At 43.8% G+C, this 20,851-nt stretch overlaps 1 protein-coding gene across 7 annotated transcripts in view; it reads left to right on the top strand.

Moving 5' to 3' along the window:
• The first annotated feature begins 513 nt into the window (after positions 1–513).
• LOC139407086 (mediator complex subunit 23) overlaps positions 514–20,851 on the top strand; it is a 30,476-nt gene continuing 10,138 nt past the window's right edge. Inside the window, exons 1-21 of one of the 7 annotated variants that reach the window (XM_071150459.1) lie at positions 514–686; positions 1,252–1,283; positions 1,469–1,556; positions 1,676–1,800; positions 1,887–1,998; positions 5,476–5,574; positions 5,668–5,769; positions 5,888–5,957; positions 6,072–6,184; positions 6,299–6,394; positions 6,934–6,951; positions 9,411–9,611; positions 9,828–9,971; positions 10,448–10,593; positions 11,275–11,520; positions 12,427–12,569; positions 12,800–12,974; positions 13,748–13,911; positions 18,159–18,283; positions 18,576–18,781; positions 20,565–20,745. In XM_071150459.1, the coding sequence (XP_071006560.1) occupies positions 636–686; positions 1,252–1,283; positions 1,469–1,556; positions 1,676–1,800; positions 1,887–1,998; positions 5,476–5,574; positions 5,668–5,769; positions 5,888–5,957; positions 6,072–6,184; positions 6,299–6,394; positions 6,934–6,951; positions 9,411–9,611; positions 9,828–9,971; positions 10,448–10,593; positions 11,275–11,520; positions 12,427–12,569; positions 12,800–12,974; positions 13,748–13,911; positions 18,159–18,283; positions 18,576–18,781; positions 20,565–20,745 (2,637 nt within the window). In that variant the 5' untranslated portion in view covers positions 514–635. Of the gene's footprint in view, positions 687–1,251; positions 1,284–1,468; positions 1,557–1,675; positions 1,801–1,886; positions 1,999–2,119; positions 2,869–5,475; positions 5,575–5,667; positions 5,770–5,887; positions 5,958–6,071; positions 6,185–6,298; positions 6,395–6,933; positions 6,952–9,410; positions 9,612–9,827; positions 9,972–10,447; positions 10,594–11,274; positions 11,521–12,426; positions 12,570–12,799; positions 12,975–13,747; positions 13,912–18,158; positions 18,284–18,575; positions 18,794–20,564; positions 20,746–20,851 lie in introns of those variants that run through there. The other 6 variants (XM_071150458.1, XM_071150461.1, XM_071150460.1 and 3 more) reach the window with 6 other exon arrangements.

The raw sequence follows: 20,851 nt of genomic DNA, 5'->3' as shown, positions 1-20,851 counted from the left end.
TTTTAACATTTTAAAGTATGGATATGAAAAACACTTGTTCTGGTAGGGAACATGTCAGATTTGTGTCAAATGTTGTAATAACTTGTTCATATTTGTTTGTGTTGGGTCACCATAGCATAGCACTTTTGAAAGGCCCACAACATTCTTGAGATGGCAGTGCAGTGATTAATGTACTTGTTTAGGCCACATTGCAAATATTTCCATGTTTGAAGACTTGTTTGACTGGTGTGAATAGTTTATTTAATTGTCATAGATCACCACCTTGTGGCATAAATGCCAACTCTCCACTTGAGGTTATTGATGACGTTAACGTTTTACATTATGATTGTGCATGAGCACGTTTACTTAGTTTAAACTGGTCTAGACATATTAAATGTATCAGTATGATTAATAGTTTCATTTTAGATATGCCACAGACCATTGAAACGTAGATCGTATTGTTTTATTAAACGAAATGGCACCACAGACATGGAATAATGTACTGTGCCATATCGGTTTGTTTTTAAGGCTGCACCAACTTCCGGTTAACAAACGTTAGCCTTATAGCTGTAGAAACCATCCATAATCATTGAATGGAGCAGTGTCTATGTGATTTCTGACATGAATTGGTAAATTGTAGTGTTCATCGTTGAAGCATGGCGATTTCAATGGAAACCCAGCTCCAGAGTATATTCGAGGATGTAGTGGTATGTGCATTCTGTATCAGACAGCTAACTTTAGATAGCCAGCTGACGTTAGCCACTTACCTTTTGTTAGCAGCTAACGTTACTAGTTTAGCTAGCTAAATTTTTTTTGCTAATTCACTTATGGCCGAATAGTTTTTGGTTAGCCACATTTTACAACAATCTCAGCATGCATTCTACTTAGCCTAATATTTGCTGCCTCATGTTGATCAAGCTAATGATACATGTTAATAGCAATGCCAAAACCCGCTAGCTAACTTTATACAACATTTCTACTTTAGCTATATAACGTTAGCCTATGACAACAGGGGTGTAATCATTATGCTGATTCTGTAGCAAAACCCGAAAACGAGAGGTTATATTTGACAGTCAGGTAGGTCCCTCCCCGTTAAGTTCCGTTTGGCTCTTAAACGGCAAACGGTTTCCGTAATGAATACACCCTTAGATCGTGCACGTTTTGTCAGGTCATAAACTCTAAATGTGATAGCTAGCTAATTTGTCGAGTGTAACATTCTAACCATTACTCCATTGATTGTCTATTCACTGAATGCATCATTTTCTTTTTCAGAAAACAGAAGTTATTGAGGAAGCCTTTGCAGGGTATGACTTCTGAAGCAGACTTGTTTTGTGAAGACATAGCTAGGCCAGATGTGCAATGTCTGCATCCCAGTTAAAGATTAAGTGCAGTATAAAAAACACTTCAGTGTCATACAATTTGTTGTAGTACTTGTGGAGGAGTTATGTTTTCATAGTTGGATTTAATGACTTCGCATTTGTCTTCTCAGCATGTTTATGGACACACCTGAGGATGAGAGAACAAAACTTATCAGTTGTCTAGGTGCCTTTCGTCAGTATTGGAGCACTCTTCCTCCGGTGAGAGAGATGCCCAAGATTTGACACATGCAGCATCAAACATCATTCAAACCTTATACATTGCACTTGTTTATGTAATTCCTCAGTAGTAACAAGACAGTTTGCTGCTTTTTTTCCAGGATTCCCATGACCAGTGTGTGCAGTGGATTGTCCGATTCATTCATGGCCAGCACAGCCCCAAACGGATCTCTTTTCTCTACGACTGCCTCGCCATGGCAGTGGAAACCAGTCTGTTACCTCCCAGGTAAGGATGTGTTTTTCTCTGTGAGATAATGACTAGTGTTGTGTATTGTGCTGAGGACAGACAAATTAAATGTCATGTTTTCTCAGGATGGTGTGTCAGGCTCTCATAAGCTCAGATAACCTGGAGTGGGAGCGGACACAGTTATGGGCCTTGACTTTTCGACTCATACGAAAGATCATCGGTGGTGTGGATTACAAGGTAAGAAACAAAGCACTTGGAGAGACGCTGTTGGAAGCCAAGGATGTACAACGTGTTTCCCTATAGCTCCTGAGTTAGTGACCAAATTTATATATTTAACCTTGCAAAATGTTATATATTTTTGTTTGGCCAGGCGTCTGAAGAGACCCGTAAACAATTCAAATCAAGTTTGAGAATTTTAAGTTTGTAATGTCGTCGACCCGGAAAAAAACGAAGTCTGCAAGAGCAGGCCACAGCAAGCCCGCGCCCTCTCCTGATTCGCCACCGGACGCTGCTAATGCCGGCCCCACGGAAACACTGACTGTGGAGATGCTACAATCTGTGATAGGCACCCTCAAAACCGATATTTTCGGCAAAATTGACTCTCTCTCTACCAATCTCAGGTCAGAGATATCAATGGTCAAAGACGAGCTTAAAAAATCTATTGAGAGTATAACGTTACAGAATAAGCTCGACGCACACGGAGTGGCCTTATCGGATTTGGAACGAGATGCTGCAGACCACAGCACTCGCATTAGCGAGCTAGAGGCTAACGTTGGCTCACTGACAACTAAGGTGGCATACCTCGACAATAGATGCAAAAATATGGAAAGTAGAATGCGGAGGAACAACATTCGTCTACTGGGAATACCGGAGGGAGTGGAGGGCCCAAGACCCACGGAGTTCATGGCCCAGCTGCTTCAGGAGCTGCTCGGTCTGGAGGAGAACTCACTGCTAGACCGGGCCCACCGCACTCTGCGTAGCCGACCACGGGATGGAGAACCCCCGCGACCATTAGTCATCAGGGTGCCTTTCTTTCACGTTCGCAATGACACACTGAGGAGATCGGGAGAAGCATCCCTTGTTGTACCGCATGGTGTGGAACAAATGGTTGGTTAGCTGATATTCTTAGCAGCCTAGTTAGCAGCCCGAATGGTTTGCTAGCGAAGCCAATTTTGCTGGGTTCATCGACATTTGAATGTCATTCTCTTTTTCATTTAAAAAAAGTTCTAACCCAAGTTGCCGCCTCTTTCAATATCTGGCTGTTTTCATGGTTCAGTCGTAGTTTTACCATCTGTATTGCTGTTAAACCGCTCTTAACCGAGGCAAGTTTTCCTTAGACTCTGTTGGGGACCAATCTATGTATGTTTGGCTTACTCTATAGTTAAATGGTCACAAATCCCAGGTAGCACAGGGTAACAGTTATCATGCTTTGCTCAACTTTTCTTCTATTTAGGGTTTTGCTTCTGCTTCCCTTTGCATCGCTCGCACGCCAGGGTTGCCCTTTAAGTCCCTTACCTTTTGCCCTCGCCGTAGAACCACTTGCAATAACACTTCGCTCCAACCCCCTCATCAAAGGTATAGTCGGATATGGACATGAACTATATGCAGATTTACTATTATACACATCCAACCTTTCTGTTCCTGCTGCCCTTGCCTCTTTCGCATCCTTCGGTCACTTATCAGGGTATAAACTGAATCTCAGTAAAAGCGAATTGATGCCGCTGAATATGGCAGAAAAAAAGCCTTTACATAACTTACCATTTTAAATTGCTCACAGTAGTTTTATTTATCTCGGGGTACATGTCACAATCAGATTTACCCCCCTTTTCAAGCCAACTTTGTTCCTCATTTAATCCGTACTAAGGACGATTTGGAACGCTGGTCTTTGCTACAACTCTCCTTAGTCGCAATAATTCATTATATTAAAATGAATACTCTCCCTAAATTCTATCAGTTCCTTCTGATTTTTCTTCCCAATACATTTTTCAAAAAGATCGACGGCCTAATACTACCATTTTATATGGGACAAAAAGGCACCAGGATGCGATAACAGCTTTTGCAGAGGCCCAAACCAGACGGCAGTCTAGCTCACCCGGATTTCAGAATCTATCATTGAATCTATTATGAACCTTAGGATCATTCACTACTGGTTGCAGAGCAGAGAGATATTCCCACCCCCAATTTGGCTAGAGATTGAGGCTGCCTCGTCTATACCGGCATCATTGTCTTCCCTTGCTCACTCCTCTGTTACAGGCCTCCTCCTTCACCAAAAATATGTGTCAAAACAACATTGAAGATCTGCAATCAATTTAGGCGCCACTTTGGGTTTCATGCAACCTCTTTGGCTCCGATAGCCTCAAACCCAGCTTTTCCCCCATCTATGGTTGATGGTGCTTTCTCAATGTGGTCTAGGCTCCGAAGATTCAGAGATCTGTATATTAACAATACATTTAATACGTTTGAACAATTATCAGCTAAATTTGGTCTCCCCATACATCCATTTTTTTAGGTTCTTACAAGTCCGGAGTTCACCCGCAGCATAGATCCAGGATTCCTCACCCTTTCTGGTGAAACCCAGTACGACACATTTCTTATCCCACTTCCTACTCTGAAAGGCACTGTGTCAATAATCTATAGTCAAATTTTCTCACTACAAGTTCTCATTAAACAATATTAAATCCTCATTGGAGGAGGAACTGGGTGAGGAAATATCTGATGAACTATGGGACGGGGCACTCAAAAGGGTTACATAGCTCTTTTATTTGCGCTCGACACGGCCTCATTCGATGCAAACTCATTCATTGGACCAAAGCAAGATTATCCAACATTTACACGGATGTGAACCCAAATTGTGTATGATGTAATCGGTCTCCTGCTAGTCATGTACACATGTTTTGGTGTTGCCCATCTCTTGTTGGTTTCTGGAAAGACATCTTTAACACATTCTCAGAATTAAGCGGCACACAGATCGAGCCAGACCCTTTCATTGCACTATTAAGGGTTTCCTTACCCACAATACAATTGACAAATGAATAAGGATGAAATTGCCATCGTCACTTTGTTAGCGAGACAGTTAATTTTACTTAGATGGAAATCATCTGCAGCCCCTTCTCGTGCTCTTTGGATTAAATCTGTTTTGAATTGCATAAAGTTGGAAAAAAAAAACACACTTAATGGGTCTATAGACACATTCTATGCAATGTGGGCTCCCTTCTTATGTTAAACAAATACATTTCCCTGCAGTTCCAGAGTGATGTATATTTATATATTGGTGACGTAAGAGGCCTGGTATGTGCATACACGACATCTCGGATGTTAAGGACGGTATTATCTGTACTAGTTGACCTATAACAACTGTATCAAAATGTTTTTCCTTATTTATTTTAATTTTGTATTTATCTTTGTGTTTTTTTTGTCTGTCTCTCTGTTTTGCTGTATTGTTGTCTTTGTGTTTTATACTACTACCAAATAACTTACAAGTGCAATTCTTTTCTAAATGCTGGTATTGAAAATTCAATAAACAAAGTATTTAAATTTTTTTTTTTTTTTTAAATACCAATGCACTTGATCTCAATCAACGTGACTAGAGATCGTAGGATAGCATAGAGGAAGGGAAGTCTTATACAACAGTGTAAATAGTTTTATTACATGTGTATTATAGGATATTATCTACTAAATAACATGAATGATGTGCTTCATTGTGTTCCATCACAGGGAGTTAGAGATCTACTGAAGGCTCTGCTGGATAAGATTCAGACCATCCCCAACACTGTTAGCTCAGCTGTGGTCCAGCAGCTGCTAGCTGCACGAGAGGTACGCCTCCTTTCCAGCCATATGCTTTTTCACAAGAGTTTGGGGATTTCCTGTTGAAATAACCTGCTGAAATGTTTGTTTATCTCCTCGCAGGTGGTGGAGTACATCCTCGACAGGAACGCGTGCCTCCTGCCTGCCTACTTTGCCATTACAGAGATCAGAAAACTCTATCCCGAGGGGATGTTGTCACACTGGGTATGTTTTTAACCAGGCTGTATTCATGTAATTTGTGTGGATAATTAATCGATTTGAACTGAGATACATAGCATCTGAGCTGGTCAGTCTTTCACGCTATCCTTCTCTTTTATTCTAGCTTCTGGGCAGTCTCATGTCAGATTTTGTTGACAGTTTTCGACCCACTGCAAGAATTAACTCCATCTGTGGTAAGGCCACCATTTGCACCTAACCTGCCTGGTATTGAGCAGTGAGATGCATATATTTATTTGGGACTATTGCTCAGAGACCTTTAAGTGACCTATCATATGTTTGACCTGTAGGGAGATGCAGCCTCCTTCCAGTGGTCAACAACTCTGGAGCTATCTGCAACTCCTGGAAGCTGGACCCCACCACATTACGATTCCCTCTCAGGGGCATGCTGCCCTTCGACAAGGTACTACTCCTAAACCTATCATACCTATCACCTCCATAGAAATCTTTTACCCAGACAGTGTAAAGCCTGTTTTTCAAAGCTTTTGTCAAAGGATGTGGGTGTTTTTTCCCCCAGGACCTGTTTGAACCACAGACAGGGCTGCTGCGATATGTGCTGGAGCAGCCCTACTCTCGAGACATGGTCTGCAACATGTTAGGGCTCAACAAGCAGGTACTTCTCCTCTCCTGCCCTGCCCTGTCAGCTCTCCCCTTCCTCCTCTACCTCCCCCCTTGCTCTTGGTAACACAGGTACAGTACACAAGCCAAGGATGCTCCAGATGACCAGCCTATCACGTGAGGTGTCTTGTACTGTATTTAGTGCATCTGATTACTTGTAGAATCCAGATGAAGGCAAACAACAATGGTTTGCATTGCTTTGTTTCTATAAGGCCAGCCTCCAATCTATTCCCTGCCAATTCAGTGCTCTATGTTTACCCCCAGCCCTGCTTGGCAGCTCAAATCCATGGTGTTTCAAGTTCTGTCTGACTCTGCCCCTTTGGCCCAGGGACACACAACAACGAGTATTGGTGTAAGGGAATACACCAGCTAATATGCCCTGTCACATTCGCTTGATGTGTCTCTTAGGAGTACTCCGGCTTTACTGACTGACAGGGGAACTTGGAGCTGGCCTCCTAGTCACTGTTTTGTCTTCTCCTTTTTTCTTCCTTTCTTTTTGTTCTGTCCTGTCTTGCCCATCCTCCAATGCTCTAGACCTTGAACATTGCTCAGGTATGTTCACAATCTTCCTGTTGTATTGTGACTAACCAGTTACTGGACGCAGCTTCCTAGCCACACTGATCACTAGACAACCCAAAAAATGACAAATAAAGCATAACATAGGGCTTGAAATTACCTTAGATAGAGGCCAATGTCCATGAGCACGTGAAAGAGCTGATATGACAATGCATCACATTGACAGGATGTGCAAGGGTCTACAGTTCAGCCTCCCCTTGTTGGCCACGTAGTGTGGTCCGTAGACGTCACATCTCATTGGAGTTTTAATGCTGTGGCTGTTGCTGTCTGTCAAGACATCTCTCAAAGCTGTTTTTTAAGAACATACTTTCCCACAGATGCGTTGTGTTCGGTCTTGGGTTTCAGAATTCCATCTCCCGTCCCAAGATCCTGTATACAAGTCCAGAAACACAGCAGCTTGACAATTATTTTGCTTCTCTGTCTTTCATAGATTATTCTACTTCAAATTTTCAGTGTTACCTCTATACATAGTTAGACACAATTGAAACACTCTTTCAACTGCCTGTACACTGTGGCAAAATTGACTTAGATTCTCATTTTATGGTGGCTAACTCCACTGCCCCTGTAGTCTCCCTGCATTAGACTATGAATTCATTTTGTTGAATTCATTTAGCAATTCTAAGAATGTGCAGAACAGCATTGTAAAAGCTCTCGTGAGATCTCAATGGAAAATTATTGTAGTAAAATGTGAACAAATTGTATCAATTGCCACCAATTGATACAATTGCAAATTTGATATTATTAGAATCTACTTTGGTGTGTTATATTATTGAATACACTAGTTCCTTCCCCATTCCAATGTCCTTGAATTTAGTAGCCTATATATACATATTAATTTTGAATGAAACAAAAGCATGTTACAAATCATTAATCGTTTACAATTTCAAACATGCAACACTACCAAATCAACAAAGAGGATTGGACATTTTCTGTTTGAAACTAGAGGTGTACGTACCTGAGAATGACATGTTAATTTCAAGCCCTGATCTGCTGCATGCCAGAATGTAGTATAGTCCTGTCTGTTTTCAACTGTGGTTCGGGTGTATCTTGACGTTTGCACTGCAAGAGTTTTCCATTTGAATGTTAACACTAGATAGGCTACGTTGTTTCAAGGTACTAGATTGAAATGCACTCCAGGAATGTCCGGAATTGACCATGTCTTTGTTCCCATAGGAGCATGATCAAATTTATCTTTTGCCATTGAGGTTACATTATTGGATTTTGACACATCCACCACAACAGGGATGATTTGGTTCAAAAGCTACTATGAATCATGTGCTGACTGACTAATTACTTCGTCTGCCAAAAGTCATGGTGAAAGCAATCTCCTGATTTTGAGTTGTTTTCCTAATGCAATGGGCTGAGCCTTACTAAAATTATCCTTACTATGTTTCAAAAGAATGATTACGTGGACTTATCTTTGGTCCTGGCCCTCTATCGGAACATTGTACTAAAAGGCAGCAAAAAGGCTCAAAAGAACCTACTGTATACATAATTCCATCGAAGATGGCTTTAACTCTTTCGATTCCATAAACCAATTCCATTGGTTAGACACCCATCAGACCAGCCTTAATCCAGTAAAGAAACCCCCATCTCAGAAGAGCATGTGTTGTACCACTGTCCCCCCCCTCACCCTTTGGAGATGATGCTACCCTCTGCTCACAGTGTGGTGTTGATGAATGGCAGTGTGTTCTATACCTGCATGTCACTTTCAGGGGGCAGCTGCAGTATATCAGAAAGAGAAAGTACTCTTTGTGGTGTCAGGACAGACTGGGTATACTGACGCTTGTTCTCAGTCTATCAGCATTGTTTTTCAGTAAAGTTTTGACCACAAGCCATTATTTATTCAGTGTAAGACTGATTGTAAATGTGCAGAGCACCACCTGTTGAGTAAATATTGTCTTAACAGGTAATTCACATTGGATAGATTACTGAAATTACTTTATCAATGATGGCAAAAGTGACCAATGTGGTGATATAGTGCAGCTACTCTGGGATCTGGGCTTTCATTGGCAGTGGTGTAGTCTTCATGTCATGCTCTGTTTTGTGTGTGTGTTTGAGTCAGTGTGTACCCTCTGTGTGCCCGGGACAAGCTCTGTTTGTACCCAACATTTATGAGACTCCCGTTTGAGCCAAGTGTCTAGAGTGATGTTGGTGTGAGACCGTGTTTGGAGTGGAGTAAGAGGGAATGGAACTAAAATGAAGCAGTCAATGAGGCTAGTCAAGGGCCCCCCCCCCCCTTTTTTTTTTTTTTTTTTACTCAACTACATTTCTGAATCCACTGTATGCGGATTTCACTTGTTTTGGTGAGGTATGGGCCAGTGCTGAATTCCCTGTGTGAGGTACATTTGACTTTTCTTAATTTATTTTTTTGTGAACATTTTTACACACCCCTCTGACACCTGTCTCTTTGGGCTCTCCCCCCCCCCCCCCAGCACAAGCAGCGCTGCCCGGTGCTCGAGGACCAGCTGGTGGACCTGGTGGTGTACGCCATGGAGCGCTCAGAGACCGAGGAGCAATTTGACGACGGCGGCACCAGCCAGCTCCTGTGGCAGCACCTCTCCAGCCAGCTCATTTTCTTTGTGCTCTTCCAGTTCGCCAGCTTCCCACACATGGTGCTCTCGCTTCACCAGAAGGTGAGGTAGTGTTGATTTGAAACAGACACAAAACTTTCATAGAAATGGACACAGTCATTTGTCCTATTATCATGAATGCTCTATTCTTGTTCTTGCTTCATTTTTACCATTGGCGATTGAATTGGCTCTTTTGTTCCACACTGCTCATCTGTGAGCCAGAGAGACTGTTATACAGCTCATGTCTAAAATGTCTGTCTTGTGTGTGTTGCTCCTCAGCTGGCCGGTCGAGGTCTGATCAAAGGCCGAGACCACCTCATGTGGGTCCTCCTCCAGTTCATATCTGGCAGCATTCAGAAGAACGCCCTGGCTGACTTTCTCCCTGTCATGAAGCTGTTCGATCTTCTCTACCCAGAGAAAGAGGTAGCCACTGTGTGTGTGTGTGTGTGTCTGTCGTTTCAGCTCCTCCATCTGTCAGAGCATCGTTGCAGGAACCAGGAGGCTCCACTCTGAACTGCATCGAGAGCTGTTGTCTCCAAGGGGACGCAATGAAGGCATCTGCAGGCCCATCTCCCCCCCAATTGACTTCTAGCCAAGTCTTCCATTAGCATGCAAATACTGGATCTGTTTACTAACGCTGCGCTAACACAGAATCATGGCTTACTTGTCCCGCTTAGTCCAGAGCGAAGTGGATATTTATTAGCTTTCTGACCAATGGTGATACAGCCAATTGTGAATGAATGAGTGAAATATTTAGTGACATAATACATTTTACTAGTCAGGTGATACAACCATTTACTTGGTGTCTACGTAATTTAGACGATATTGATATAAATTGAATGTTTATTGAAAGTTTTATTGGGATAACTGGAGACATCGTGATGTGTGTGTCTCTACAGTGCATCCCGGTGCCAGACATCAGCAAGCCCCAGTCGACACACGCCTTCGCCATGACTTGCATCTGGATCCACTTGAACCGCAAGGCTCAGAACGACAACTCCAAGCTGCAGATTCCTATCCCCCACTCCCTCAAGCTGCACCATGAGTAAGAGAATGTCTCAATCAATCAAGTGTATTTTATAGAGCCCTTTTTACATCAGCAGTTGTCACAAAGTGCTGTACAGAAACCCAGCCTGAAACCCCAAACAGCAAGCAATGCAGGTGTAGAAGCACAGTGGCTAGGAAAAACTTCCTAGAAAGGCAGGAACCTAGAAATAAACCTAGAGAGGAACCAGGCTCTGAGAGGTGGCCAGTCCTCTTCTGGCTGTGCCGGGTGGAGATTATAAGAGTACATGGCCATTTAAGGCCAGATTGTTCTTGAAGACTTTCAAACGTTCTTATATGACCAGCAGGGTAAAATAACAACCACAGTGGTCAACACCTCTGGAGTAAATGTCAGTTCCTGAGCATTCTGTGGTCCAGGCAGCAGGTCCCACAGAAAAAGAGAATGTCAAATCAGCAGTTCTACCCTTAGAGGCCAGTATGTACTTAACACCAGCTCTTGTCTGTCATGTTGTCTACTAGAACTCTCATAAGGAATCACTTAGGCAGCCAGTCTAAAAGTGTTTGTAGTCAGTGGTCACCAACTTGCAATATAACTCACAGATGCATGATTTGTGATGCCTTTGAGATAAAAGCAACATCTCAAATCTGGGGTTCGATTGCATTTAAACTGCTTGCCTCCCTCCTACCCCCTATAATATTTCACCTGTCCTTGTGTGTTTAGGTTTCTCCAGCAGAGCCTGAGGAACAAGTCCCTGGGGATGACGGACTATAAGATCGCCTTGCTGTGTAATGCCTACTCCACTAACTCGGAGTGCTTCACTCTGCCCATGGGCGTGCTTGTGGAGACTATCTATGGCAACGGCAGCATGCGCATCACCCTGCCTGGCACCAACTGTACCGCATCAGGCTCCGTCACACCACTACCCATGAACCTCCTAGACTCCCTCACCGTCCACGCCAAGATGAGGTGGGCTATACTTACCACAGAGAGAGATACTGTATATCTCTATAGTCCCTACAACGACTACTACTGCTCCTTTCAATGGTGCTGTCAGGATATCACAGCAACATCACCAGTAATACTTCATTTAGTTAGAGCTCTTACTAGGGGTTATTGAAGTAAGAATGGAGCATCCTCAGTCTGAGAGGCTTACAGGAAAACTTGAGGATGCATCCTATGATGTTTTTAATTAAGTAATAAAAATAAAAAACCGCTTGAAATGCTGTGCTAAAAATAATCTACTTTAAAATGCATTATTTTAGACACCTGCCATGTTCTTTTTAAGGACACGCCATTATGCAATTTTATTCACATTTATACTGCCCTATTTAAAATTCAAGAAGGCTTGGATAATTAGTTTTTTATTTAAACGTATAACATTTCAACTCTAGTCATCGTCGGGTTTAGTGTAGCCCAGGGTGTATGAAATGGCTCTGTGCTAAAGAACAGATGAGTGTTGAAGCGTGGTGTCTCCTCCCTCTTCTGTTGATCACTGTTGTATTCTCCCTGCTGTTAGTTGCCATTTACAATCGAAAGAATGGAGAGTGATAATGAGTTTAAACAGCATCCACCCATTTCAACCTAAAAGCTTTTTATTTTTTTAATGTATTTTTTTATACAGATGAGTGGGTTTTGTTTTTTTGACAAGATGTTGTCGCTAATGAAAAATCATCTGCTCTAGTGGCTTTACAGTGGATTCAGTGCTTATTCATTTTACAATAAAGCCATCCGCAATTTCTGAGCCAATAATGCCTTGAACATTTGTACTTGCATAAGCAGTATTCTGACAGTTTAGTGATCAAAGCATAATATATAAGGTGAAAACTGCATACATTGGTCAAGTCTCATTCACATTTTCCCTGTACTTTTAAGCCTGATCCATAGCATCGCCACTCGGGTGATCAAGTTGGCCCACGCCAAGTCCAGCATCGCCCTGGCCCCAGCCCTGGTGGAGACCTACAGCAGACTGCTGGTCTACATGGAGATAGAATCTCTGGGCATCAAAGGATTCATCAGTAAGTCCTGCAAACTCTGAATGCCCTTACAGAGTTTATCAATCCCTGCCTGCATTTTTTTCCCAAAATAGACCTGGTTCATGTTCCGAAAGGCACACCATAACAAAACCTTTTCTCAATGCTGAACACGACCCTGGCCTGAGCAAGCAGCATGGCCAGATTAACTGTATTCCCAAATGCATCACAGATGTTCTAACTGCGACGACATGGTGTCTGTCTTGTTTTACCAGGCCAGCTCCTGCCCAACGTGTTCAAGTCCCACGCCTGGGGCATCCTTCACACTCTGCTGGAGATGTTCAGCTACCGTATGCACCACATCCAGCCCCACTACCGCGTCCAGCTGCTCAGCCACCTGCACTCGCTAGCCGCCGTGCCCCAGACCAACCAGAACCAGCTACACCTCTGGTCAGTAACTACAAGAGGAAGCACAGTCAGACACAATTTTTAGGGCCAGGTCCTGGTTGCATAGTTGAGTAATGGTTTTTCATCTGAAGCAATATGTTGATCCTGTTTTACTATCTCACAAAATAAATAAGATTTCTTTGACAAGATGATTAGTCAGTGAATCAGGCCGTCTCCGTGGTAACCAGATACTCTTTCTGCAGTACATGCTTTCAAACTACCATAAAACCCCTTGAAGTGTGCCCTTACGTAAGGTAATATTTTAGGAGCTTTATGCAATACCCTATTTCCCTTAGGTAAGAGAACATTATAATTCCTTAAGGGAAATACTTAAGATGTTTTATACAACCGTAATCTGACCAGGAAACACTCAACACCCTAGGTGTAGTCATATACTATAACTAGAGGCCTGAATATTTCCTGGTTAGGTCATTTGACTAGTTAAAAACTCCTTCACCTACGTGGTCAGCACCACAGGGGTTACAGGTCCTTGAGCTCCTGCGCAGGTAGGGATGGCTCATTACAATCACAGATACATAAGACCAGAAAGGATTTAGTACTAGTCTATACTCTGGGGTCAAGCCAGTGCAAGCCAAGGTGTTATAAGAGGAATGATGTGCTATTGAGCGGACGTTATTCAATCATTGCCAATTTAATAAGAACGTTACATAGAAATGGGTCAGCGTTTTGCAAAGACGTAACTCTGTACATAACCACGAGCTTTCACTCTGAAATAAAAGTAACCTTTTTTTGTATGTCTGTTTCTGTGTCCTCAGTGTTGAGAGCACAGCGTTAAGGTTGATTACAGCGTTGGGGAGTTCCGAGGTTCAGCCTCAGTTCACCCGCTTCCTCAGTGACCCCAAAACGGTGCTGTCAGCTGAATCTGAGGAGCTCAACCGTGCCCTCATCCTGACTCTGGCCAGAGCCACCCACGTCACAGGTCTGCCTCTATCTAACTTAGAGTACCAGTCAAAAGTGTGGACACACCTACTCATTCAAAGATTTTTCTTTATTTTTGTACTATTTTCTACATTGTAGAATAATAGTAAAGACAATAAAACTATGAAATAACACATATAGAAAGAATCATGTAATAACCCAAAGTGTTAAACAAATCAAAATATATTTTATATTTGAGCTTCTTCAAAGTAGCCACCCTTTGCCTTCAAATCAAATTGTATTTGTCACATGCACCGAATACAACACCTTACTGTGAAATGCTTACTTACAAGCCCTGAACCAACAGTGCAGTTCAAGAAATGGTTAAGAAAATATTTACTAAATTAAAAGTAACACAGTAGAATTACATAACAATTAACGAAGGCTATATACAGTGGACACCGGTACCGAGTAAATGTGCTGGGGTAAAGGTTAGTCGAGGTAATTTGTACATGAATGTAGGGGTAAGGTGACTATGCATAGATGATAAACAGCGAGTAGCAGCAGTGTAAAAACAAAGGGGGGAGGGGTCAATGTTAATATACCGGGTGGCCATCTGATGATTAGTTCAGCAGTCTTATAGCTTGGGGGTAGAAGCTGCTAAGGAGCCCTTTGGACCTAGACTTGGCGCTCCAGTACCGCTTGCCGTGTGATAGCAGAGAGAACAGTCTGACTTGGGTGACTGGAGTTTTAGACAATTTTTTGGGGCCTTCCTCTGACACTGCCTGGTATATAGGTCCTGGATGGACTACACTCTGTAGCACCTTACGGTCAGATACCGAGCAGTTGCCATAACAGGCGTTGATGCAACTGGTTAGGATGCTCTCGATGGTGCAGCTGTGGAACTTTTTGAGGATCTTGGGACCCATGCCAAATCTTTTCAGTCTCCTGAGGGGGAATAGGTGTTGTCGTGCCCGCTTCACGACTGTCTTGGTGTGTTTGGACCATGGTAGTTTGTTGGTGATGTGGACACCAAGGAACTTGAAACTCTCGACCCGCTCCACTTCAGCTACGTCGATGTATAATGGGGGCCTGTTCGGCTCTCCTTTTCCTGTAGTCCATGATCCTTTGTCTTGCTCACATTGAGGGAGAGGTTGTTGGCATGGCACCACACGGACAGGTCCTTGACCTCCTCCCTATAGGCTGTCTCATCGTTGTTGCTGATCAGGCCTACAGCTGTTGTCATCAGCAAACTTCATGATGGTGTTGGAGTTGTGCTTGGCCACACAGTCGTGGGTGAACAGGGAGTACAGGAGGGGACTAAGCGCGCACCCCTGAGGGAAACCGGTGTTGAGGATCAGAGTGGCAGATGTGTTGTTACCTACCCTTACCACCTCGGGGTGGCCCGTCAGGAAGTCCAGGATCCAGTTGCAGAGGGAGGTGTTTAGTCCCAGGGTCATTAGCTTAGTGATGAGCTTTGTGGGCACCATGGTGTTGAACACTGAGCTGTAGTCAATGAATATCATTCTCACATAGGTGCTCCTTTTGTCCAGGTGGGAAAGGGCAGTATGGAGTATTATTGAGATTGCGACATCTGTGGATCTGTTGGGCGGTATGCGAATTGGAGTGGGCCTAGGATTTCTGAGATGATGGTGTTGATGTGAGACATGACCAGCCTATCAAAGCACTTAATGTCTACTGAAGAGAGCTATGGAGCGTGATCACAAAGTCCTCCGGAACAGCTGGTGCTCTCATAAATGCTTCAGTGTTGCTTGCCTCGAAGCGAGCATAAAAGGCATTTAGCTTGTCTGGTAGGCTTGCGTCACTAAGCAGCTGGCGGCAAGGTTTCCCTTTTGTAATCCGTAATAGTTTGCAAGACCTGCCACATCCGACATTGTGCAAAGCTGTCATTCTTGGCATTCTCTCAACCAGCTTCATGAGGTAGTCACCTGGAATTCATTTCAATTAACAGGTGTGCCTTGTTAAAAGTTAATTTGTGGAATTTATTTCCTCGTTAATGTGTTTGTGACGAGATGTGGTATACAGAAGATAGCCCTGTTTGGGAAAAGACCAAGTCCATATCTTGGCAAGAACAGCTCATATAAGCAAAGAGAAACAACAGTCCATCATTACTTTTGACAAGGTCAGTCATTCCAGAAAATTTCAACTACTTTTAAAGTTTCTTCAAGTGCAGTCGCAAAAACCATAAGGCTGAAACTGGCTCTCATGAGGACCGCCAAGGGAAAGGAAGACCCAGAATTACCTCTGCTTCAGAGGAAAAGTTCATTAGAGTTAACTGCACCTCAGATTGCAGCCCAAATAAATTCTTCAGAATTCAAGTAACAGGCACGTCTCAACATCAACTGTTCAGAGGAGACTGCGTGAATCAGGCCTTCATGGTCGAATTGCTGCAAAGAAACCACTACTTAAGGACAACTGTAAGAAGAGACTTGCTTGGGCCAAGAAACATGAGCAATGGACATTACACTGGTGGAAATCTGTCCATTGGTCTGATGAGTCCAAATGTGAGTTTTTTTTGGTTCCAACCACTGTGTCTTTGTGAGACGCGGAGTAGGTGAACGGATGATCTCCTCATGTGTGGTTCCCACCGTGAAGCATGGAGGAGGAGGTGTGGGGGTGCTTTGCTGATGACACTGCCTGTGATTTATTTAGAGTTCAAGACCCACTTAACCAGCATGGCTACCACAGCATTCTGCCACGATACGCCATCCCATCTGGTATGCTCTTAGTGGGACTGTCATTTGATTTTTAACAGAACAATGGCCCAAAACACACCTCCAGGCTGTGTAAGGGCTATTTCACCAAGTAGAGTGATGGAGTGCTGCATCAGATGACCTGGCCTCCACAATCACCTGACCTCCACAATCACCTGACCTCAACCCACTTGAGATGGTTTGGAAGGAAAATCTACCCATGCTAGATTACGGAAATGTAATTTATAAATCAAATCAAATTTTATTGGTCACATACACATGATTAGCAGGTGTAAGAATGCGAACAGTATTCTTACATAGGTATTATTTTTGTCCAGATGGGATAGAGCAGTGTGATGGCGATTGCAATTTATAGATCGGCAGGGTACTCTCGAGCAGCTAGGTGTTCTTTAGCATTCAGCCATCAGATATGCCACCAATGCTCCTTATAGGACACATCACTGCACTCTATACTCCCCTGTAAACTGACCATCTCTGTATACCTGTCGCAAGACCCACTGGTTGATGCTTATTTATAAAACCCTCTTAGGCCTCACTCCCCCCTATCTGAGATATTTACTGCAGCCCTCATCCTCCACATACAACACCTGTTCTGCCAGTCACATTCTGTTAAAGGTCCCCAAAGCTCACACATCCCTGGGTCTCTCGTCTTTTCAGTTCGCTGCAGCTCACGACTGGAACGAGCTGCAACACACTCAAACTGGACAGTTTTATCTCAATCTCTTAATTCAAAAACTCAAACATGGACACTCTTACTGACAGTTGTGGCTGCTTTGTGTGATGTATTGTTGTCTCTACCTTCTTGCCCTTTGTGCTGTTGTCTGTGCCCTATAATGTTTGTACCATATTTTGTGCTGCTGCCATGTTATGCTGCTACCATGTTGTCATGTGTTGCTACCATGCTGTTTTGCTGCCATGCTATGTTATCTTAGGTCTCCTTTTATGTAGTGTTGTGTGTTGTCTCGTCGTGGTGTGTATGTGTGTGTGTGTGTGTATGTATATATATATATATATATATATTTATTTATTTTTAATCCCAGCAGCTCCCCGCAGGAGGCCTTTGGTAGGCAGTCATTGTGAGTTTGTTCTTAACTGACTTGCCTAGTTAAATACGAAATACATGTTTTTTACAAAGCAGCCAACAAGTGCTCAGCATATGTGGGAATTCCTTCAAGACTGTTGGAAAAGCATTCCCCATGAAGCTGGTTAAGAGAATGCCAAGAGTGTGCAAAGCTGTCATGGCAAAGGGTGGCTACTTTGAAGAATCTCAAATATAAAATATATATCTCAAATATAACACTTTTTTTGGTTACTACATGATACCATATGTGTTATTTCCTAGTTTTGATGTCTTCACTTATTCTACAATGCAGAACAACCCTTGAATGAGTTGGTGTGTCCAAACTTTTGACTGGCGCTGTGTATGAAATGTTGAACTGACATTACAACACGTGTCTGATAATGCCTGTGAAACTCATCATAGCTCAGCGTAACGCTGACTAGAAGGTCAGCATTAACAAAATGTTCACCTAACCCAAGACTCATTTTCCTTCCACTGCTTTCTCTGGTCCAGATTTCTTCACGGGCTCCGACTCCATCCAGGGTACGTGGTGTAAGGACATCCTGCAGACCATCATGAACTTTACTCCTCACAACTGGGCCTCTCACACCCTGAGCTGTTTCCCTGCTCCTCTTCAGGTACGGAGAGAGAGAGAGTCAATTTGGGAATTTGGGCTTATTTCTACAGGGGGCAGCCATAGAGAATTATTGACTGAGATAATCCTATTTCAAACGCAACATATCACAACGGTACCGCCCCAACCCGGCTAAAGTGAATGTTAATTTAATGGTACCTACACACAGACTGAGCCCATTCATATTTTTCAGATGACAGACGGACACAAAGTCCCAGTGGAACATATGAGTATTTATCCTTTTACACAGAAGGAAAGGAGAAAAAAAAGACACATCTGTGTGCGTGTTCCCTCAGGCGTTCTTCAAGCAGAACAACGTTCCCCAGGAGAGCCGCTTCAACCTGAAGAAGAACGTGGAGGAGGAATACAGGAAGTGGAAGAGCATGACCAACGAGAACGACATCATCACCCACTTCTCCATGCAGGGATCGCCGCCCCTCTTCCTGTGTCTGCTGTGGAAGATGCTGCTGGAGACTGACAAAATCAACCAGATCGGCTTCAGGTACACCACAAAGTATTCACTTCTTTTCTATTCTACGGTTGCACAACACTTAACCATTTTATTTGTGCATTTATGAAATGTATTCGACAGGGACAGTGCACATGAATCAACGTTTCCGGTTCAAGGCTATCAGTTCCTATTTTAACGGTAGCAGGGCCACGTCCTGTGGATTTGTTCTCATTATCCTGCTGATTTTATATGGTCATTAATAAATATTATAAGGTAACCTGGGACCGTTTTTAAGGAGGTCAACATTCTGATTGGCTGAGCCCTGTGAATGTTAAGTGGGTGGGGAACAGAGGGGTGTGGCTTCTCTGGGGTGCAGCTGCTCCTTCTCCAGACAGAGGGCAGTTGTGTGGATGGAGATGCCTGACCCCACACACACGTCCCACTTGTCATTCTAATCACGAGCGCTGAGAGATAATGATCTTTACACTCCCCGCACGCTCCGACAGCACCAATACAGCTCTGCTGCCGCTTTTCGTCTTTTATTTTTTTTCTCTGAGCCCCCCCCCAGACACAGTCTGTACCAGCAAGGCAGTTTTTAAAGTGCTTTCTGAAGCAGAAGTTGTGGCGACTTCCTGACAACCTGTAGCCAGTGCCCAGCTGATAAAGTGCTGTTGCTGATTCCATCTTGGTGTGGAAATCAGCACAGCTTCACAACCAATCCCTTGAGCCGGATTGCGGGTTATGTGCTGACTGCTGCTGTTCCATAGAGGCTATGTGCTATCTGCTGTCTGCTCTCTCTGCAGGCCAGGGGTTTGAGGCGATTGGAGTGCAGAGCTCTTCTAATTATCACCAGGCGGGAGGGGTGAAATGGCTGTGAAGGGCTTCTGTTTGCGTAACCCTCCGGAGGGAGTCTTTGTAAAAGTTCTTAAACACTCAATGACTCTCTCCCAAGCACCTTCTATACCCCTCTCTCTCTCTCTCTCCCTTCCTGACACTTTCTTTCCAACTCTCCCTCTTTCTCTCTCCATCTCTTGTCTGTAGGAAAGAATCTATGGCCTCTCCCCAACAGAGTTTGAGTGTGAGGAATGCGAATAGCCTTGTCTACTGTAAACCTGCCTCCGGCTCTTTACGTCACTACCCAGTGGAGAGTGATGGCTTTCCTTGAGTAGGCAGTCATGCACCGCACGCCACCATTTGTAATATGATTTACCGCCAGTGAAAGGTATTTTGCCTACGGGGCTTTTAAGAAGTGACTAAGGACTTTGCTTTTGCGGTAACTGGCTGCTGTTAATGACAGCCTGTTAACGCAACCGAGCCGGTACAGTAAAACTGCTCTCCTTCTGTCCTCTAAATAGGGCCTGTCTGCTAGGAAGCCAGAGTCTGGGGGATTGGGAGAGCGCAGTGGTGGTGGTTGTGGTAGGGCCAGGTGGGGTGGGGTGGTAGGAAGGCTGCCACAGGGGGCCACTACCACTGGGAACGGCTATTGTGGGCCCTAGGCTTGGTTCTCAGCTTCTGCATGCTGTTGAGAGGAACACACTGAAGCAGATGGTGTCAGAAGGCTGTTTGCTGGTTGTTGTTTGTGTTGATGATGGCTGTAAAGGGTGTTGATGGTGTTTGAGAACAGCTTTGCATTGAATCATGAAGTAATTGTGTTATTGACAGATGGCCTTTTGAATTCAGAGGAATAAATGCTCACTCGTTATAAAGACTCATGGTAAACAAGCAATGGTACTGTACATTATGTCAATTTGACGTGTGCGTGACTGTGCAGGTGTCTGTGTGTTGTGACACAAGGCCATCCTCCTGACCAGCCGTGTGTCCTGTCTTGCCCCAGGGTTCTGGAGAGGATCGGGGCGCGGGCGCTGGTGGCCCATGTCAGGACGTTTGCAGACTTCCTGGTCTATGAGTTCTCCACGTCGGCCGGTGGCCAGCAGCTCAACAAGTGTATCGAGATCCTCAACGACATGGTGTGGAAGTACAACATTGTCACGCTGGACAGACTCATCCTGTGCCTGGTAAGGATGAGATGAAACTATGGGCCAGTCATATGGTTCACCTCAAATGAAGCCTTTGAAAGCTTCAATCACATTATGAATAATTACGTGTTCAGATCACGGACAT

The sequence above is a fragment of the Oncorhynchus clarkii genome, chromosome 4, assembly GCF_045791955.1.
Source record: "Oncorhynchus clarkii lewisi isolate Uvic-CL-2024 chromosome 4, UVic_Ocla_1.0, whole genome shotgun sequence".
Taxonomy (NCBI): domain Eukaryota; kingdom Metazoa; phylum Chordata; class Actinopteri; order Salmoniformes; family Salmonidae; genus Oncorhynchus; species Oncorhynchus clarkii.
Note: the sequence above shows the minus strand (reverse complement) of the source record. Positions and strands in the feature narration are given on the sequence as shown.